The 23,239-nt window shown below is 36.3% G+C and overlaps 1 protein-coding gene across 1 annotated transcript; it reads right to left on the reverse strand.

Annotated features, from left to right (window-relative positions):
* Positions 1–3,644: 3,644 nt before the first annotated feature.
* Positions 3,645–22,364, reverse strand: LOC114361671 (transcription factor Sox-9-A). Its single transcript, XM_028316795.1, has 3 exons — positions 22,208–22,364; positions 7,375–7,521; positions 3,645–5,108 (listed from the first exon to the last, which is right to left on the reverse strand). Exons 1-3 carry the CDS (start codon positions 22,318–22,320, stop codon positions 4,709–4,711), a joined length of 660 nt encoding a protein of 219 aa, XP_028172596.1. The 5' UTR covers positions 22,321–22,364; the 3' UTR covers positions 3,645–4,708.
* Positions 22,365–23,239: the final 875 nt, after the last annotated feature.

The following is a 23,239-nucleotide window of genomic DNA, read 5'->3' on the forward strand; positions in this document are numbered from 1 at the left end:
AAAAGTATCGGGAATGGAATATTTCCACTGTTCCAGTCATATTAAAATCTATTTAATTACAAACTCCAGGGTTTTAAAAATCGTATACCATTTATTTATTTAAAAAAAGATTCTCGGTCGTATCACAAGGTCTTGTCAAACTTGTTTAGTCGTTGAGAAAATGGAATTGACTCGAGAAAATTCAAGAGCGATGATTTATTATGACTTTTGAAGTGGTTTAACACAAAAACAGTGTGTTGACCGGATGATTTCTGCATTTGGTAATGAAGCCCCATCCAAAACCACAATTTATCGCTGGTTTCCTGAATTTCAACGTGGACGTGTCAAGCTCAGTGATGATCCCCGTCAAGGTCGTCCAAAAACTGCAGTCACCTAAGAAAACGTTGATGCTGTGCGTAAGCTGATTGAAGAAGATCGACATGTGATATACCGCGAAATTCAGGCAACTTTAGACATTGGCATGAGTCAAATACAAATAATCTTGCATGAACAATTAGGTGTAAAAAAGTTGTTTTCCCGATGGATACCGCATTCGCTCTGTGAAGAGCAAAAAGCGGCTCGCGTTACTTGGTGCGTCAGAACTCTCGGGAGATTACATGCAGGATCCTCAAATGCTGTATACAACATCGTATCAGGTGACGAATCATGGATATATGCGTACGAACCCGAAACAAAAAACCAGTCACGAGTTTGGGTGTTCGAAAATGAATTAAAGCCAACAAAAATTGTTCGTTCACGGAGTGTTGCAAAAGAAATGGTGGCCACCGTTGTCTCCAAAACCGGCCATGTTGCGACTATTCCTCTTGGGGGACAAAGAATGGTTAATGCAGATTAGTATGCTAGCATTTGTTTGCCACAGGTCGTTTCTGAACTCCGTAAAGAGAACTGCAACCGCCGCATCATCCTCCATCACGAAAATGCGAGTTCTCACACCGCGCACTGAACAAAAGAGTTTTTAGAGCAAGAAAACATAGAATTATTAGTCCATCCGCCGTACAGCCCCGACCTAAGCCCTAATGATTTCCATACTTTCCCTAAAATAAAGAATAAATTGCGTGGTCAGAGATTTTCATCACCTGAAGAAGCTGTGGAAGCCTACAAAACGGCCATTTTGGAGACCCAAACTTCCGAATGAAATGGTTGCTTCAATGAATGGTTTCGTGTATGGAAAAATGTGTCAAATTTCGCGGAGAATACTTTAAAAAGCAATAAATACATTTTTAAATAGTAATGTTGTTTCACTTCCTTGATTCCCGAAATTTTCAGTGCCGCCCTCGTATATGTAATATAGTTGTAGAGTAGGTACCTCTTAGTTCAGTTGAAGTTGACCTAAGTACTTACTTAGTTGAAGGAACAAACGAGAATAGCCGAATTAGAATCATAGGCCTTTTAATTTTCTTTACTCAGAAAAATATTATAAAAATCAGCATAAGATCAATGCAATGCAATATTTATCTACATATACAGACCTAAGAAGGTCTGCTGGGAACGTATACCACTTACTGTCTTCCGTTAGACCTTCATCAAATAAAGATGTCAAACTAAAACAGCAGCAGATTAAAGCGTAAAATTACGCGTTACCCTCCGCCCCAGTAATTAATATCTTATGTGTTGTAGCACAAAAACTTCGGAGTTACACGATATGTCCGTCGGGCGGGCGGCCGTATGTGAAACGCGAGTCGCCGGCGCACGCGCCGCTCGGCTCATTTGCGCTCAATTTTAATATTGCAGCCCACGATGCACCATTACGATATCATAACAAGAGCTTTTTACGTTTTTGCTTCTAGTGAAGTTTGGCTTTTGACTCACCGATCTCTGAAACGGTGACTAATGTTGTTAATGATTTGGCGACGGTCTAATTGACAGTTTTCCTCAGTTATGATTTACAGTTTTGTAAGGCGTCGCCTTTTTTTTAGATAATCTTCAGTCAGTGAGATGCTCACGTCTATCTTGCTTGGTGGAAAACTGGAAACCTTAACCAGCTGAGCTGAGCTGAAGCACGTGTACTTACCTACTACCTACTTACTTACTTTTTACAAGTTACTTATCTCGTCTCTACGTTTACCGCCACTGGTAATTTTTAAGGTTCTTCCTACTTCTTAATTGTTCATCATTACTTATGGCTTTTCAGAAAAGTCCCCCACACTAAAGTGATTGCTTCTGTTTTATACCACTACAGGTAAAGCTTTTGGCCTGCATGATATGCATCTCGCCTGATGTAAAATAATGATAAAGGCATGGAAGCTTTTCTGTTTGGCTTTTTGTGCAAGTTACCAAACAAGTAGCTGGTGGATGTTACGACGCATGTAGATCACGTTATCATCCGCCGGCACATCAGAGGCATGATAAATCATCATTCGAGCATAAATTCACGTGAAGTCGCGTAATTACATAATCTGCCGATATGTTTATTGCACTCATTAGTCGCGAAAATGTGAGAGTGATAAGATAGAGGGTCGAACAAGGAGGCTCTGTGCGCCTGCGCCGGCGGGCGCAGGAAGCGCGGGCGGTTAGGGGTCGCGGATTTATCGCTCATCTGAATCGAAGTGATGTGCGAGCGCTTATTTAATCGATTAAATTCCTTTTCGAGTAGAAATATGTAAATGTTATTAATCATCCTATACATAATGAATTTGCCACGCAAAACTTAGGCTGTGTTGCACCATCTTACTTTAACTTTGACAAACGTCAAAAATCTGTTAAACTCCATACAAAAAGCACCGGTTATTGTCGTAGTTACCGTTAAAATTAGGTGGTGCAACTCAGCCTTAAATCTATGTAGAATTGTAGAGTAAGCAACCATTTAGTAAGATATTGCAGAATGTTACGAAATAAGAAATAAGATAATTGTATAAATATCTAAGTTTAATAGGTATACTAAGTACTTATAATATTAAAAATACCAATTTTTTTGGAAAATTACGTAGAATCAAGAGTTTCTTATTACGACGCTTGGTAAACTTTAACTTCTTGACTTGGGATAACATTTCCAAGAACGCCATCGAACCATTCTAATTGATTCCAATACGCGATGGCTATCGTACCTATGTACAGCTTGATTTGCCATCCCCCTTACATCGAATTTTGGGATCTAGATAGGGGTACAGGCTTCGGTCTCATAGAAATCTTTAGATTTTTACATATTTCAGATAGGAAAAGTTGCATTATAAGTAGGTACTTTTAGTAAGTAGGTACCTATATTTGATGGACAGTTAGTATGTCAGAAACCTATCTGAAAATCAGAAACCAGCTTACATCTTTGACATCATTTTATTCATCGACACAGAACTAGGTAGGTGGAGTATGTAAAATGTGAAAAAGGTAATTTTTCATACCTACACAAACTTACGTGTTTCAAAAATTTTATTTATTTCTGGTGAGGTATTTCAGCGGAATAAAAGTTTACGAAAAACCTTCTGAAAGTATGGAAATATTAATACTCTTGAAAACTAAAGCTCTTGAAAATACTAGACTTAGATAAAATTAATTTATGTACATATGTATAAAGTAGCTTTGATGTGTGGAAGGGTTTCTTTCTCTGCATTTTTAACACGTTTTTATTAGGTCGTTTCGTTGTCTCTTCTTCTTTCGTACGAGTATAAGGTATTTAATACTGGGATTCGAGTAAAAGATAGTACTTTCTAGTAAAATATTTATTTTTAAATAAAGCAAAACATTAAGTATTTCCAACAAAATAATTTATCAACCATTTGTAGTCTGCATTGTCTTAAGTAATAGTGATGTACCTAGGTAGTGTACAAATATATTTACAAATAAAATAGTCCCTAAGTAATGTAACTTAAATTTTGATTAAAATATTAGGCTAAACAAAGCTTAATGAAAACAAGGATTTGTCTTGTTTCCCGATTTAACTTTAAAATTACGAGTTTCTTATAATTTAAACCTAATGAATAATTCTTTAACTTATATCTTATCAACTAGATCATCCATAAACTTCAATTTAAATCAATGGTGGCAATTCTCTAACATAATAATCATTTTTAGTTTATTTTATAGAATATTTCAATTAATTAGTTTGGTTTTATCCAATATAAATAACGTTCCTTTATCATGTTTTATTATTTATTAAATTATTTTTATGATGATGACTTTTCATAGTTTAGTGCAAAATCTAATAAGTGACTAGTAATTTATAAGATTCAAGGAATTGCAACCATTGTTTACATTTTAGTAACATAATTCTTAATTAACTTTGGATTCCATGGAGTTTAAAAATTATATTAGACATGAATCACAAGAATAATTCATAGAGATTTTAAAAATAATATAATATTTCACATGCATGGCCGTTTTCTTGTAGATGGACCGATTAAATTGTGTAATTAGTTAAGTAGTAGGTATGAGTAATCTGTCATTCGCTTTTGGAGATTTGTAGCCATCTAATTCAGAATGGTCGTGTTTTATTAAACGAATGTAACTTAACAAATAATTACAAGCCAGGAGGAACGCATTGCTGAAGTCTACGATGTATTAATAATTTTATGGCAAATGTTTGTTCATGATTACACGCACGTGCGCATCGTTCCGACTGGCGGTATGTGATATATTATACAATATAACTATACCTATTTGCGTGACCTAATTTAAAAGCTCACAAAAAAGCTATGCTCGTTCGTCATACTCGCGACGATAAAGTTTTTATTTTTTTATCACTAGATCGGGGAATTACACAACACTACGAAACACTTTACGGTTGTCCTGGATAGTTTTGCCAGTCTGCACACGAAGGGTGAAGATGTGGGGGTATTGGTGCGTAGATTGGTGGTGGGCCGTGATGAGCTAAGCTGTGCGCAGAGTATCTGTTTTGAAGTTCGTGGTATTCGGGCATATTGCCTGGTTTTAAGTACTGGTCGAGTTCTGCGCCATCTGGCGGCCCGTCCGGCAGTAGAGCTGGTGAGATCTCCGGCATGCCAGCGAAGTCAATCTGGTCTCTGTCAGGAGAGGGCTCCCGTTTCAACCGGGTGCTGGTAGGAGGCGGCTTACGGCGCCGCGGCTGGTACTTATAGTCAGGGTACTCCCGTTTATGCTGAGTGCGCAGTTTGTCTGCTTCTTTGATGAACGGCAGTTTTTGCTCTTCACTCAGACCTCTGTGGAAGAAACATTTTGAAATTAGAATAGAAAAAATCTCATTTTATTTATTCTTCCACTATTACAAGTAAAATCTAAGACCTAAATCGTTTCGACCGGAAATTAAAGTCAGGACTACGCTTGCGCCCTATTTGATTTTAATCTAGCTTATAAACCATTGGGTGTAGTTTGAAAAAGTATTCGGTTTTGGGACGCCCCGTCTAGGCCGACCGCCAGGGTAGCGATAACATCGGCTAGACTATTTCCACATTTAATTTCTCATCGTTAATTAGCTAGCATCCATTTTTAGTGACAATTAAGTCTGAAAATATGTTTTTCGTTGCCTAATATGAAATTAAAAAGTAAATGCAAATAAATAAACACCATAATCAAAGTTTTGTAATTTGGTAAACCGTTTTTTTTTATTAAGATACTAATCCTATAATATAATACGTCTATAATTCATTTATTGTAGAGATCCTGACTTGTGTGTATACGCGTATAGGATTATCTTAGTGTTGCAGAAAAACACATGTTATTGCTCACTGATTCGGCTAGACATAAAAAATAGGATCAGATTTTTGTTTTTGTTAAGTAAGTATTTGCTGAGAGATGTTGGATGGAGATAATTTTTAAGAGATGATCAGTGACCGTAACGCAGATGTCTGCGCCAGTTACTCACTGTTATAATTAGTTATATTTTAGACATCTTAGACATTTTATTTCGTCTGTTTGCGTCTTTGGAATTGTTGTAGAGTTGCTGTGATTAAGTTTGTAAAAACTATACTAATTTCATCACTGCAACTCCACTAAGTTAGCTCTACCGTAGAGCTGGTAGAAAGCCCCAATCAATTTAATAAGTAAATACGAGACTTAAGATACTAAATGATTAAGTATTTGAGTTGCACAAGGTTGAGCTAGAATGCTATCAATGCATTTTCCTGACGCAAAAAAAGGAATCTTTTTTCACACATTTTGTTACACACTTTATAATACACCTACGAGTATGTAGGTATGATTCTGCCTTCCTATAATTTGCCAACTGCATAGCGAACCAAAAAGATAGAGAAAATTTATTATTTCCTTTATATTCTTAAAAAATCCTAAATTATGGGTATTTGCTAATCTCCACCGAGTCGATGGCGCTGCGCGTGCGCTGACAGTAGAGAGGCCGGCAGATCAAAACACCAATCAGGGTCTCTTGACCGAGTGTTTTCTTAGATGATTCAAGCGTTTGACCCGCATAGCCGTGTCAGTCTGGTGTCATAGCGGGTGGCGCGTGGGTGGCCTGCATCAAGGTGTTTTAGACCATTTTAGGGTTCCTTAGTAAAGTAACCAAAATTGTTACATTCGTGTTCTTTAAGTCCTTAAGTCCAAGTAAATCCGCCTGGCTGTACAATGTACAACCAGGCGTAGAGTGTACATATAAATGTTCATTAAGCTCATAAGTTGCGAAATAAACAACTGAAAATTTTGTAAACCTTATACTGCAAATGTCGTAGCACGCGTCTCTACATTATCTTTAATGCATTTTTATAACTGACACATACTCAGTAGTGTCATCGCATTCTTTCTGAATATTGAGAGTGTCGGTGCATATTGCATAGGCATCTTTGTATTTATAGAAAAAATCTGCCGATACCAAAAATCAGTTTCGCTCTACAATTTTGATTTTCTGTCCGGCTGATCCGAATTGCTTCTCCAAAGACAGTTAGAGATGTTATCGTGTCGGTTAGCGGCGATAGCATTTTAATGAGTAAACAATCGATGCACGCGCTCGGTTGGGCGCCGCACGCGCATCCCCCCTCCCCCCTGATACTTTCTCGGTCCTCTAGATCTGGGGTGATTTGACATCAAACGTCTCATCATGATTGGGAGAGATTTGCTAAGAGATTAGCAAGCTTTACCCTGATTGTGGTGAGTAATGCCGATATATTTTACGGTCCTCTCCAGGAACTTTCATTGATGTCAATGTAGAGATGCATAAAATGGATGCAATGGATAAAAGTCCTTAGGTTTTAATCATTGCTTCGTAATAGGGACTTTACAAAGCCATCAATTCTTAAATATTAAACATTAATGGCCCTAAAGTCACTTTTAAGTAGGTGCATGTAACGAGGTCTGCTCATCACCTCAGAGCTGTGAGTCGCAAGTATGGTCCCCGTATGAACGAACGGTTACTAGCAGTTCCTTGTTTTGCTGGAACTAATTAAGTCTCTTCTACAGTGCGGGTCAAGGATATCTGTCCGTCACCTGTTCAAACACATTCTCGTGAGTCTTACTTACTTCCACATGCTGCCAAGCGACTTGCTGAGCTCTGCATTGTGCAGCGCCGGCCGCTGCTCGGAGAGGCGCCTGCGCATGGCCTGAGCGAACACCATGAAGGCATTCATAGGCCGCTTCACGTGCGCGCGCCGCATGCAGCCGCCGCCTCTGTGGATAAAGTTGCACCGGTTAGGTACTATCACTGTAGAAAGCTCGAAGACGTATCCTAACTTAACACAATACGCAACAACAGACGTAATTTATAGAGCAAGATAAGTGTAGGTGTTCGTTTCTGCTATATGACGTCCATTGCTGGACAAAAGGATTCAACTACGACCAGTCTTGCGTTGCTAGCATACATATACTTCCCGCGACCTTTACCAAATCGTCAGTCCACCCAGTGGGAGTAAAACCCTATTTATATTAAAAATTTTGATTACATTGGTTGAACCTGGTACAGTAGCAGGCACTGTTATTCTGTGGTACTGGTATTTATTGATATTTTATCAAATCCGCCTTTAGGATCTTAACATAAATAAATAATAATTTCAACACATTTGTTCACTTTCAGGCATTGATAAATAATTAATGTGTGTTTCAATTTGAAGTCGAACACGAGGGCACTTATCCGCGGCGGCACGCATTGAGCACAAAAGCTATAAATAGCTGAGGCTTAGACCCGGATTCGAACAAAAAGCTGATGTTGACATAAACAATATGAAATGCGCACTTGAGCCGGCACCGGCTCTCCTCAAATTGGTTTAGCTTTCGGCGCGCGCCCGATAATTACTAGGTAACCAAAACCATCAAGTGACGACTACAATAAAGAAAATAAATTACGACTAACCCTTTGCGTGCTGTATACTGCGCCCGCGCATGTAAACTTGTAAACAGCCGAGTGGCGCGGCCCCACGTCATTTTACGCTCGTAAACATCTCTCATTTTATCGCTCTTTTTATTTTCTAACGCGTTCGGGTTTCCTCGCGATCTGAATGCTGACAATAAATTATACTTTTTCGAACACTGACACGCCACTAAAAGTCGATCGATTTCTAACGGATTACTCTCGGGAAGCAATATGAGCACGAATAATTACCTACTGCTTCGGGGAACCGACGCGGTTTCCTTGTTTATTGGAATCATTTCTAGCAACAACGATTATTAGTTGGTATATTATGTTAGGTGAATGTTTCATGCTAGGTTCTTTGCCAAGAAAATTATGTTACCGAAGGGACAAGATAGAATTAAGTTTAAATTGCTTATTCTCCCTATGATGTCTTTAAATCTACCTTTGACTCTACTTTTGTAAAGTTATATGGGAGCTACAATTAGTGCTATAGCATAAAATAGAATAAAAGCAAATAAAGTTTTCCTCAGCCTGGAATAATGTAGGAGTAAAAAATAATCTCATGCAGGCTACCTAAGGCGGTAACGTAGGAAAGTGCTGAATTTTCCCTTGACCTATGATTTTAATCTTTCTTTTTACATACCTAATATTGAATCTTACATTCATAGCTTAATGCACTTTAAAAACCTAAAAGTTCCATAAATATCTTCTTAATATTATCTGCCTAGCTAACAATTACCGCTGTAATTATCGCTGGATCAAAACGTTTTAGAGCGTTCGTGGAGTGTAGTTTTTGTGAGCGCCAGAGGATAAGCAGGGACCTACCGCCGCGGCCATCTGCTTAGTAACTCTCTGACAATCGCACAAGAGCGTACGAAGAGTACGGACAACGGCACATCAACCTAACCAAAGTGGTTTATTCAGTTGTAATAGAGGCTACTTTGCTACAAAAATGTATACTGTTGTCGACTGTACCATATCATGTAGATTGTAGAAGCACCAACATGTGACTATTATACTTATAGCTTGATGATTTATGGATCTGCGATTGTACAACTATATTTCATGCTGTCTGTCTAGCGCGTCATATAAATTACTACTTTGAAATTAACAAATCAAAATTAAAATGAATATGTTTATAAAAATAAGAAATACTTAAAACATCATTATCATTTTAATGTCATAAAATTAAGCACACATTATTTTTTATAATGTAGAGTTATCTAATATCTTATTCTATAGGTAATCATTCATCAGTCTAAAGAAAACTAACCAATCTCCAATTGAAAATAACTGACAAGCTATTAATATTATAGGTATTTTAACACAAAAACTTTATAGTTTTATGGTTTTCTGCCCCAATTTAAGTCTCGAATAGAAAGGGGAGGGTGGGAAATATTATAGAGATATTTTAAGGCAGAGTTATATTAAGAAGTTAACTGTGATTGATAGCTCTACAATTTTTTAAGTAATAACTTCTTACCCAGTAAGATATTTAATGATTAGTTTATTTATTGACTTCCTTCAATTTATTGGTGAAAAATGTTCTGAATATTACAAACTCTACAATCCAGCTATTAATAACTAGATACGAGTAGACTCTAGGTACATTATTAAAATTGACACCTCAACTATTTTCAGCACTAAGAAGCAGGCTTTTATACCTAACTTCAATAAATCGTCTACAATTCGTGATGAATTGTACAACATGGCTACTACTTGTATTCTTTGTTTCTAACGTCACGTACGAAATAGAGACGGGAGCGTACTTATTGGTGCTAAACAATTTGGGCCTACAAACGTTCGGGCCTTTGTTATGGTAGCCTCAGCAATACAATTTTCGTCAGTAGGTATAATAATACCAGGAACTATTAATATGTGATGGATAGTTATAAACAAAGGTAGGGTTACATAATGTGTGTAACTATTGTACTATGCCTACCTACTTGTTGTTGTCGAAATAATTTTGACCGTATTAATTATTACTTTTAACTACTGCGAGTGCGACGTAATGTCTAATTGTATAGTAAATATCCTTAAAGTATGCAACGCTACTACTAACTTAACATTTCAATATACAGCATACTTACTTAGTGCACAGAAACGGCAAAATATTACACAAATATTTGTTGCATATGAGATTGATGGGCATTCTGCATTGTTAACATCTAGGTAAATCTTTTGTAAGTAATCTAAAGTGTAAATTGATCGGCTAATCTTCACTAGCAGAATTTGTCTAATGACAATAATTTATTAGCCTGCTGATTCTACCAATTTAAGAGTGCAACCTAAAGAAGCTATCCACAATTGGCTGAGGAAGTCATTAACCGTTGTTAATGTGAAAGTTCACTAGCATAATTTGCTAAATGACAATAAGTTAGCTTGATTGCAAACCATAAGATGCTGGTTCTACCGATTTAAGAAGTGCAACCTAGAGAAGATTCACAATGGCCAGGCCGTTGGCTGAGGAAGTCATAAACCGGTGGAGTGTCGCGAGCCCGCCCACGCTATTTCTGCCTGTGATGCGCCGGCGCAGCCCGCGGGATAACTACGCATAAATTAGACAACGAACATTACGCAGACAGCTTGCGGTAAAAGTGATCCAGTTTTCATGTCGCAAATAGTTAACTGTCAGTGCTATTTAGGGACTACAAGTTAACAAATTAAGTTCGGTGTTTTACGCACCTTTACACGAAAAGTCATAAGTGACTTTTGTTTGCTTTAAAGTTTACTTTTATGTTTGGCAAAACACTTTAGTTGCTATAAACTAGTGTTGTCATGTCAACCACTTGTATTACAACTGCAAAAACTACTGTAAGTTAATCTAAGTGGAATTATACAGGGAGAACATAGCACTGTTAGCAGTGGCGGGGCAATACCTAAATTTGATGTGGGCAAGACAGATTTCGCGAGGCCTTGTTCTGTGGCGACCTGAAGACGGATTTTATGGAATAATAAAAAAAACGGGTCAATGGTCTATTCATTGTCAGTTTCTGATTTCTTGATTCAGTGATTATTTTTAAAGGAATTTTGCGCCAAAGAATACTTTGTCACTTAAAACCGTGTTGTTGCTTAATTTTGTGTCTGATTATGGCTGAATTTGTCTGAAAAAAAAAATTAACTACATTGTTTACCTATCAATAATTTATATTTAATAGTATTTAAAAGTTGAATTTGACATGTGAGCAAAATTTTTGATGCGCGAGGCCCCCTGTTCCGCGAGGCCGTAGGCGGTGGCCCACGTCGCCTACGCCTTACGCCGCCACTGACTGTTAGCATTAAGACCTTATAAAGAAAGCTCTGAGTAGTTGCTGAAAAAATACCTACATTAGGTAAATCAGTTTGTTTATCTTTGGAAATTTTGTAGTAACAGAAGAAAAAATCGTTCAATTTACGGTTTTTTTATCCGACTGCGCCAGAAGGAAAGTTATGTTTTTTTTCTTCTGTCCCTCGCTACTGAAAGCTGAACACTCTAAACATGTCGGTTATCTCAGGACATGCACGACGGCTATAAACAATTAATGACTCTGTAAAACTCGTGTACACAAATGGGGGACATAAGCAGTAGCTGATTTTAATATCCATGTTAAAAGATAACTAACATACCACTTAACAATCATTAAAAAGCATTTAATCATTTTATTTCATTCATTATTTTCATGTTTACAGTAAATAAGTAGGTAGGTACCTACAGTTATTAAAATTATGTAAGTTATTCAAGTGTTTATTGATAAATGATAGATATCGACGTAAACCAATCAAATTATTACGAATGGTAGTTATAATATGATCAAATGCAGTAAGTTTTTATATGGGATCAAACGGATGCAAATGTGCACAAAATACATTTATGCACATAGGGTAGGTAGGTACCTACAAAAGGTAAAATTAATGCCATATGGCAACTCTCCCTGTCAGCCTTTGGGTCAAACAGAATTAAGACTCATCGTCTCTAAATTCATCCTAAAACCTAAGTTACTGATGGAGTACTTTTATCTAAGAGTCCCGAGTCTATTCACCTATCAAACATAATTAGTTGTAATTTCAATCACTGTTCTAAGTGACACCGACTAAAATACCTTTAGTGTCACCCCTATAAATTACATATTGTAACCTTTAACAAAACAAATGACAGATAAAGATCACCTGGTCATAGCTTTCATGGGAAAATAGGGTCTGAATGGGGAATTACCACTCACTAAATCACCCCTGTGCAACCTTATCGTGTTTTGGAATTCCCATAATCGGGAAAGGGAAAATTTTCTCACAGACTCATGTTTACTTTGCGAATAGTAGTTAAGTGCGTTAAAATGGTGAAACCTTGTGTGAAACTCTATTATAAGATGCGGAAATTCTAGCTTAACTGTCTTATATTTATTTTGAACAAATGTTTTATTCTTTTAAGCTCATAATATTCTTTGTTAATTATCAAATTCAAACAAACATTGGCATCTAATTAATTCAGATTCTGCTCTACTAACTTCCTCTGCCCTTATTTATAAACTGTCTGTAACTTATTTTATCTGTAAGTCCTGTATTTGTCTAATTTATAAACTCGTCTCATCAGCCCCCTAACAAACATTAACATTAATAGGTATCTCACATAATAATGCAATAATTTTGCAATATAGGTAGGTAAATACAAGGCGTGGCCAATGGCAGATGTGCATAATAACATTATGTATTGATAAACTATCGTATTCTGCGAACGAGTGCGATTGGAAGCGTATCCCGGAAACTTAATAAGTATGTAAATATTTTGGTGGACATTATTATACCTAAGTATTCATTAAATTAAGTCATTATGTACCTAAATTGTAAATGGATAAAGTTTCTTCTGTTTTTTTTCCAAATTAACTTATCAAAATGTATTTCATTAAATTCAAAACAGAAAGAATAGTAGTAGTAGTAGGCTTACTGACGATGAATCAGTTAATGCCCTAGCCATATAAAAATAATAAAACCTTGCTCCAGCCTGAAGATACCAGTTCTAGAGGTCATAGATGTTTAATGTCTTCTTCCATCAGTACCTGACCATCGCAACATGTTCAAGTCTTCGTTTATAGCCGTTTCAATAAGTAATCAGTCCTTGACTCAGATTCTCAAGCGTTCAATTAGTAGCCGTGAAGGGTGGCGAGGCGCATGGGAACGCATCCAAGGCATCTGTGTCCACACTGCCACTGATAACACTTGATAATATGAAATATCGACGTAATGCGTAGGTATTACAGACATACTGGGGAAAACCTTGCTCCTTTGACTTAAGATGTATTTCAGGCTGAATGGAGACAACCTTCGCTGAAATGCGCAATCCATAATTATCTTTCAAATTGATATATCTATTCGCAATTTTATGTTATCATTTCTTTTGTAAACATCAGTTTTGTTGGGAAGTTAGCGATAGCTGACGCGCCTGGTATTTGTTATACATATCTTAATCAATATTTCGATAGGCAATAATTTATAAGTTCAGTACGATACAGTACGACGACCAATTGATTATTATATCATCGTATGAAACTCTACATTAAGCTCAAATACCAATTGAAGCTTTAACACTGTAGGAAATAAGTATGTATCATTTGGTATTTTGTAATTATACCAATTTTGGGAGAGGCCTTTGTCCAGCAGTGGACGTTTCGGCTGAAACGAATGAATATAGAATGATAATTCGTAGCTTGCGTGAAAAGTTTCGTTTCTCTTTCCATTTGCTGCTTCGTTCGTCTTCGCTGCAAACACTTCAAAACATAACTTTACGTATGTACCCATCGCGAATAACATTTAGCGAGTAGATGCGTTGGAAATAGGTAGGCCTGGTAATGAACCGCGTGTTGGCCGCGCGCGTTACCGAGCGCCCGCTAACTGCTCACGCGCAGCCGAAGCCGCCCAGATTACGCTCTGTCAATATTTGGCTGGACCGGAGCGGGAAGCGAGGAATGCGCAAACGCTGATGTGCAATTAAAATACGACTTTTACTGGTACCTACTCCTCTAAAGTTAAGGTATCCGTCAGATATAGCATTTGGTATCCCAATCAAAAAGATGTTTTTGGCTGTAATTCAGACTGAAGCTGAAGCTTATAACGATGCGATGGGAAACGGGAAATAATGTTTTATGTATTTTCAAAATACATAAGCGGTCCGAGCGTTTATTATATTATTGTTTAATTAAATCAAGACAAGTAGAAAAGTACTTGGATTTTTTGCCGTTTTCTTCAGTGCCAAAGTATAGGCATTAGGCAGGCATGTCTCTATAAAAAGTGCCTACTACAAGTATGCATAATATACTACTTAGATAGGCTTTTGGTTCTAGTATTTATTTAACGCAAAAATCAAAGCTCTACATAGCCAATAAAAAATAGTGTTCAAAATAATTTTACGGCAGTAAATGATCAAACATTGCAGCCTAGATAATGTCAAAGTGCAACAGAAGTGGGGGTGCGAAGTGGCGCAAACAAACTGGGGTCTACCGGCACCTGTGTGCATGTTTGCACCCCCACTTAGGGCGCAGGCCACAATTGCAGAGCACACCACCACACGCGAGCAGGCGCGGAAGTCTTCATCTGCCGGCCCCTTTGAAGGGATTAGAATTGAAACTTCAATTGTTTGTTTCTTGTGGAATGTAGAGTTTTACCGGCACGAGTTTTTGAGCTACTTGTACACACTTGTCAATGACGATTACTCTGTCAAGAAATAGGTCTACTGATGAAGCTTTAGGGAGCTTTATTTGTTAAATGGCAATAGGTAGGTTAAGTTAGGTTAGGAATAAGGAAATAATAAGTTCAGTATTTCTCATGAAAGTGACTAATGCCCGTTTTCACCACCAGTCCCTAATTTTTAAGTGACCCCTATGGTAACATATAACAGGAATTTAGTTTTCATAGGGGTCCTAAAAATTAGGGATTGATGGTAAAAACGGGCATAAGACGAAGGGTGGCCAAATGACGTCTTCTATTCTACATGATTCATGTCACTGAGTTGTCGTTGTTAATTAATTAGGTAAGTATTTAGCTAACTAGATGTTAAAATGTTAATGTACTTAGATAGGTTAAGATTTTGTTTAAGTAAGTCCTTGAATATCATTGAATAATAGCGGCAACATTGGCCTGATTAAGGTGTGTTCGTAGACCATACCACACCATACTCGCGCACTCGCTAATTGTTTAGTAAATCATTAGATACTGCTACGTGTTTAGTGCTTTTCCGTTCGTTAAAATGTCCAGTTGCATTTGGGCAAAATACGAATTCTATTAAATAAAGTCAAGCATGAAATAACGTAAATGTATTGAATCTACTAAAATATTAAACTAAGCTGGTCTTCACGAGCTTTTAGGCCTTGTCCAGGAGGGCGAATTCGCCGCGAATGTCTTCGCGCGTAGAATCATACGCGCGTTGGCGAGATACTACGAGTAACAGCCAATACATTGCGTCCACAAGACACGCGCGAGTTGAAAATTCGACAAGGCCTTAGTAGTTGTCATCCAATTTTGTAGTTTCAGTTACCTACGTGGAGTAAGATGAAGCGATCAAGAAATCGTCAGTAGTCAGTTTAACCAATAAAATATATTAGGTACTCGTATTGTACAGAGGAACTGACTTGATTACCTAATAGTTTAACGGTACCTTATGTAGCACTTTATTTGACTAAGTAGAAGACGGGATGAGGGTAAGCGGGGACACCCCTGGCAGGAGATAAGCACCCCACAATGAAAATGTTTGCTCAGCGTATCAGCAAACGCGGAAACAAATCCGTAAGAGGCAGGAAGAAGATAAAAATTGTCACACGAGCTCTACAAACCACGCCAAGTTTACAGCCGAGTCAACTCAAGCAAAAGGTGTGTAAAGTGTCTAATAATAACATTATTTGCAGCAGATAAGGTTATCAAACGAATTCACTTTTAACCGAAAGATTTCATGTCCCAACTTGAAGCTCATGGAAAAACTTAGTTTATGACCTCGGCTGTTATTTTTCGATATGTAATTATGTTAATATTCATGCAATCATTTAGTTATTTAGTAAATAGGATGCAACTTAGAATTCAGTTATACTCGTATTCATTCGATGATATCGAATTTAATGTAAAATCTACTTAATATGTTATGCAATGATAATTAACTTCGGGCAGAATTTCTGAAAAGTTCTGAACAATGAAATGCATTTAAACGGCCATTCTCAGATGAGCTAGTTTTTGCGTGTCCGGGCTGTTAAATCGTAAAAAATGACAAATTAGAGACATGCAAGTATTTTTATATGTTACTTAACAACCCTATCCAGTTGTGCATTAAATCATAGGCCTCTATTTTAAGTATTTGTGACTTAATTAATTTCATGAACCTCTGTTCTCTAATTACCGTTACGCGTCCGCACACCGACTTAATGTTAAAAGTTGGCTGTAATTTTTATGTCGTATAGATTTGGTTCACTCCATTCAACATTTTAAAGAGTACAAAAGATTGTCTTATGCATAGCAAAATATCTATTCAATAGAACCATTATGTAAATAATTAGAATTAAAAAACTGCTTGTCCGAGCGAAAGTCCTAATTCCCGTGACGTTTTCTGTTTTTGGGCACACAAGCCTAAATAATAATATTTGACACATCATTTACGCGCGCGGCGCGAGCCCTTAGTTAGTTCTAAGACCTGTTAGCAAGTAGACGTCTATTGCGTTGGCGTACCGTCGATGAATTGCGTAAGAGTATAATTACCATATCTTTGGTTTTCAATTTTTCTATTTACCATGTCCTTATTTTTATATTCGATTTTTGAAGGTAGATCCACGTTGTTAATTTAAATAGAATCAGTACTTTGGCCTTCATACGTTGTAGTAAGACAGTATTTGCATACGCTGCAGATTTTGGAAATTTTGAAGAAAAACTATCGTTTTATAATTTCCATGTACTAATTACCATATATTAATAATCACCGTTGTATGAAATTATTACCTACAAATTGCACTCACGATTGAATAAGTATGATGATAAAATATGAAATATACCTAGACTTTCCCATAACAACTTTACAGACTTTTCTTCCAATCTGAAGTCAAAATTTTAAAAAGCTTTCGTTAGAGTAACCTCGAAATAGATTCGATTTCATGACGAATGTTCAGCTTCAGTTGCTGCATGGTTGTTGGATTTTAGAGTATATTTTAACCCCTAAGGTAACCCCACAAAAAGAAGTTAGCTGGAGTGAAATCGGGGCTTCTTGATGGCCAGGAGATGTCACCCCTGCGTGAAACATGTCTCGTACCAGACACTTATTTTTACTATTAATATCATTGATGAACATGTTAAATCATTAATGAATTCTAATATAATACCATTAAAATCTATCCATATTACCTTTGCCCTAAGAAGATGAGATTGTCCAACATTAACACTTACCTGGTGCTAACTACTTACGTGATCACATTAAGAACAAAAGGGAACAAATCAACAGACAATGGGACTTTTCAAGACAAGAGTGTATAGGCACTTTGTACCATCCTAGACTGCATCCTAACTGATTTGTTATGCATAGAAAAAACTTCGTGATATGCAATGGATACTGGGCAGAAGAAGCTTGGAGAACAAACTATATACAAATGCATCCTATATCTATATCTATGGCATCGACTTAGCCTCGCAAATGTAGAAATACTTTAACGTTTTCAAAATAAAGTATTAAAAATCTTGAGCTGTGCACCTTGGTTTACAAAGTTCACTGAAGTGATACCAAACGTCAAAGAGGGTGTAGAAAATTCCTGTAAAGCTTACAAACAAAGACTAGACCGTCATGAAATCTATTTGCTGCATCCCTTCTAAATTCTGAGAATTCTGCATTCAGGCTCAGGAGAAAGCGAATAGCATCAATCTAAAAACTTGTTTTATAAGAATCGAGGTGACCAATCATGGGATATGCAGAGCTGGAACTGTCATTATTACAAATTCAATTTAATCTGATAATGGCTGATGGCTGATCGCAGATAGATTAAAAAGAGGAAAAATCACTTACATCATCACGAATTAGACTTTTCGGATCACTTACATCATCAATGATGTAAGTGATCCGAAAAGTCTAATTCGTGAGACCTCCTGATCCATTAATTATCTGTACGTTAAATCGTTTGTACCACATTTAAATTAAATAAATTATGATTAAGATTCTGATTCTGCTCTCATTTGAAATGTGACACGTAGCCCCTTCTTGCTGAAATTAAGTGTTCCTGTTATAGCCTCGATTCTTGCAGTATACTAAAAATATCTTGATACAATAAATAATAGAAATTAGTGTTTTTCTTTTTGCAAAGGGTTTATTAAGTGTACCTACAGCTTTTTTTATGACGCTATATATTTGTATACAGATTTATCAATGCAAGATGTTGTTTTTTTACTATTTTACATATCTTTTCTAATTACCGTTAGATTAAGTATTAGCCTTATCTAATTACCGTGACCATAAAATTTTTGGATCTCATTTAAGCGAAAACCGCTTTGAATAATTTGACGCCTTTACGATTGTTAAATTCGTACTTTTCATGTGTTTTATATTTAAATGCATTTAAGTCAATTAAGCCAAATTTCAAAAATGATATGGTAATTAGGCTGAGAACGCCTGATCGTGAGAATGACCGTAAAATACTTATTTCCTAACTTAGTAACTAAGTAGGTACACGGGTAAATTATCTTTTTATGTTTTATATAGGAAAATTAAACAAATTAAACTCGTTACAAATCATAAAATAACGCGTTCGATCGTAAAACTACCACGAGATACGAGAATGAATACCACGAACAGCATTGCTGGCTTCTCTCCTTCAAAGATGATGAGACGAGCCGACAAATGATACGGAATTAATGAACAAGGGACTGATAAGCGATAAGAAACGCATTGAGGCGGTGGATCAAGTGCCACCACTGACCCCAGGTCGGCCGCGACCGTTAAGCTATCGCAAACCATATTTATGTACCACTAATTATGGTATTTCCACGACGTGCTATAATGGATTCCAGTAAAATTCGTCTTCCGACATACTTATCGGTAGTAGGATAGTTCATAAATAATCGATATGATCCCGCAATGGTCGCAATGACAATGAAAAAAGGAGGCAATAAGAGATGTTGCCTTTTGACTGAAAAAAGTTGGCAGCAGTTAGGTTGTTTTTTACAAGTTACTCCATTTCTACATTCAAAACTACGTAGAATTATAGTATAACTATTTCATCATTCGTTCGTTTCAGCCGAAAGACGTCCAATGCTGGACAAAGGCCTCCCCCAAGGATTTCCACAAAGACATCATTATTGTAAATAAATTAGTAATTAGTTCCAGTTAGATTTTCTTAAACTTTTTATAATTTAAAATAATTTTCTATCAAAAAGCTATCAGAGTTCATGTAGAGACAAGCTTTTAATTCTACACGCCCTAACTTTATAAGGCGATGGGCCTTATAAAGTTAGGGCGTGTAGAATTAAAAGCTTCACAAACTCTACAATAAATTCTATATCTTAGTCAAAATGTGATTTGGCAGTTTCTTTATTACTAGACCTATTAACAGATAAGTAGGTAAATAACAGCCTAGATATAAATTTTTCAATGTGATGGTACCGAAACGGCCAAGCTAAATACCTAATTTCTTGACTATAATAAGTGTAGAGTTTTTGAATAATAATGTCATGTATCTTAATTATGCACTTTAAAGAAATGGATGAACACAAATTTTAAAGTAGAGTTATTAGATAAGTAAACAAATATTTACATATACATTTTACATATACCTACCTTATTTACATATACCTAGAGGACAGAACTCATTATCTCACTTATAATAATTTATTACCATTTCTCGTAATTAATTTAGCAGATAAAAAGTTCGCATAATTACGAGTGGTGGATATTTTTTCTTATCAACAAATGAGTTCAAGTGAAACATTTATTATTCATAATCATTGTCAGTATTTAGTAGCATTACTTATTTGTCATCATTGCACATTGGCCATTATGAGGCCCCGCCTATTTGTGCATCCATTAATTAACGATAGAAACGGCTGATCATGTTATTTTCTCATTAGTACTCTACTGCGATGTAATTTAAAGATAGATGTAATAGATAACATGTTTTGAACCAATCAATAATAATATGTACTTAGTGAGTATAGGCCCGAGAGTAGAGATGGCGAACCAATGACTCACATTTGAAAAATAAATATTTCCGTCGCAATCACTATGAAACTAATGAAATACCGGAAAATAAATTGTCAAGAGGAAATTGTGACTTACGGAAAACACGTGCGTTTCTGATACATAGCGTAAGTATCAGATGGAAAACAAAAGCTTGCTGTGCCTGAAGAGCATCCTACTATGCTACTAATTTCTACTAAGTAGGATATTATAAATAATGCGAAAGTTTGTATGAATGTTAGGATGTCATGATAAATGTAGTATTCTCTTTCTTTCACGCAAAAACTACTGAACGCATTTTGTTGAAACTTTACAGTATTGTTTTTGTTGTAACCCAGATTTACATATGGCTATAATTTATGACGATTTTTGACACTAAATTTCACGCGGGTGAAGCCGCGGGCAAAGGCTAGTATAAGTTTATAATTCTTGAATTATTGAAAAAAAAATGGCTTTAGTTTTTTGTAATTGTAAAGTAGGAACCTGTTACTCAAATAATGTTGAGCTTGAGTAATTTGGAATCGTAATTTGTATTGGCTGTCCTAGGAAACCGTTGAACCTATTTTGATGATACCTAATTTTTATGTTGACTTTACTATGAGTTAATAGAAACGAGATAGACTTTTTTTGTTATGGCTCGAGCCGTCGCGCGGCTTGTGCATTGTCAATGTCAAGTCCATGTGGCTTACCGAGGGCAACGTCAGGTTTTTAGTGGGTAGGCTCTGCCCTTCTGGCCGGGAGAACCCCACATAACCCACTAGCTGCCCCCGCGACTGGTGGGTATACTCGCACAAGTTTATGTATTTTCCTGACAGTAAAAAGTTTCCATTCAGAGAAGGCAAAAGCAAAGCCGCGGGTAAAGGAATATCTTCAACATCTGTTCTAATCCTACAGTCCACTCGAGATCTGTTTCCGGTATGAAACGAGCATTCGAAATTAAATCTTCATTAAAAATATCGAGTTTCTTTAAAAACGAATAACAACTTAATACTAAGCAGTCTAAATATAACTTTAAAGTAAATTTATTAAATAAGTAGATTAAATCTGATGATTTGGGAAATATTAAAAGCTTTAAGAAGCTAAGAGAAGGTACGATCAATTTTACGTCGAAAAAGTTTTTTCATATTTATCTCTGAACCTAGAGTACTGAGAGACGAACGACGACCATTAAAACTTCATAATACTTAATAATAAAAGTTCCATTAAACATAATAGATTAAAATAATGAATGAGGAAAATGAACAGTTAGGTAAGTACGTCATGGAAACTAAGGTCTAGGTGTGACTTGTATGATGTTTCTGGTTTTATTAAAAATCTATTTAGGCAGGTAGTTGTAAGACATTGATTAAATACTATTAAGTTTCAGTACCCACGTAAAAGTTAGAAAGCCTTTTTTCGTGCAACTCAGATGAAATACAAAAAATATTATCAACTTTACATAATGTATGCGGCGAACTCTACAAAAGCTCGTTTCGTGAAAATTGTATATCTACTTGGGAATAACCGCAACAATGTTTCGATGGATTTCAGTATTGTATCAAATATAACATCGGAATAAATTAATAAAAATAATATTACATAAAAATCCAGAGGAATTGTGAATAAGAGTTAGGTCCTACTTATTGAAAAAATGAACTTTTAGNAAACTTTTAGTTTATGAAAATATTACTCGAAATAAAAGTTTAATTAACTAATTGCAATGGTTAATTTAATATGAGTTAGCTTAGTAGGTACTTATTCTAATTCGAGTCAATATAAAATATTGTAAATAGAAAATGGTCTGAGTAGTTATCTAGTTTTTTTTGTTTAGTTCTACGATTTTACACCCAAGAAAACCCAAAAGAACTTACTTGGAAGGCTGTGGAATGATGTTTTCATAATTGAAATTCCGCAGCAGTTTTCCGACAGCTTCATTAATTTCCAGCTTGTCGCATGGCCGGTCGTGCTCCTGGTCCCAGCTCATTGTGTACGAGGAACGAAAGCTTTCGCGGAGGCGCGTGCGGCCGACTCGCGCGCACTCACTATAAAGAGCCCTCTATGCTCCCGCGCATACTATAAAGTATAAACTCGTACAGAGGGAGCGCGCTGATACCACTCTTGTTTGTTTACCTATCGATTTATCAGATGTTATTTAACCCTTAACCACCTACCACATATTATTGTCACACAACCGCCTATCATACGTCTGTGGGACCCCAGAATAAAAAATAATACGATTACGATAAATATTAAGGGATGGTGTACAAAATGTGCACATTTTAATTAAAATTCTGTTATGAAAATGATTAAACTTTTTATTTTTAAAAAGAGGAATGCGAAAATCATCAATATTTTTACAAAAACTTCGAATAATTAGCATAATCTTTTATTTTTGGCTTGCTTACTATTACTTATAGAAAATTAGATCCTAAAAAATATTGAAGGTGATAGGAACTTATTCTTATATTTTTTATATAATTCAATCAACAAGGAACTTTAATAAAAAAAATAAAACTTATTATTATAATCAATTAATCAAAATTGCAGGCTCTAAACTTAGAGTTTTTCACGGCATTCCAGACTCATATTGTTCGAACATTCGAGGCAAATTGGCGCTTTGCATTCGAAAGACATGTATTGTGTTTGAGTTTTTTTTGTATATTTGCAAGTGGAAGAGTTTTTACGAACCGCCAATCGCTCTTCATCTGTGCTACTGCATGGGACAGCTGCTGGAAGGGTCACGTTGACCTGGAGGATGCGTTGTATACTGATACGTATACCACGTTGCAATTTCACATTGCTTTCACGACGTGCCATATGCAGTGTCGTCAGCTGTTCAGCCAGTTTCTTCATAAACTTGAACCTGCTGTAAATTGTGTGTCCTGTAAAGTCCGCGATCGTCA

This window comes from Ostrinia furnacalis, unplaced genomic scaffold (assembly GCF_004193835.3).
Source record: "Ostrinia furnacalis isolate ACB-3 unplaced genomic scaffold, ASM419383v2 OfSCF5861, whole genome shotgun sequence".
Classification (NCBI taxonomy): Eukaryota; Metazoa; Arthropoda; class Insecta; order Lepidoptera; family Crambidae; genus Ostrinia; species Ostrinia furnacalis.

What these genes read in the sequence shown, in the direction of transcription:
- LOC114361671 (XM_028316795.1), bottom strand. Translation starts at nt 22,320, where the DNA reads ATGAGCTGGGACCAGGAGCACGACCGGCCATGCGACAAGCTGGAAATT. An exon ending in ATCATTCCACAGCCTTCCAA is followed by an intron (nt 7,522 to 22,207) that starts GTAAGTTCTTTT and finishes CTTTATCCACAG; the next exon opens with AGGCGGCGGCTGCATGCGGC. An exon ending in TCGCTTGGCAGCATGTGGAA is followed by an intron (nt 5,109 to 7,374) that starts GTAAGTAAGACT and finishes TTTCTTCCACAG; the next exon opens with AGGTCTGAGTGAAGAGCAAA.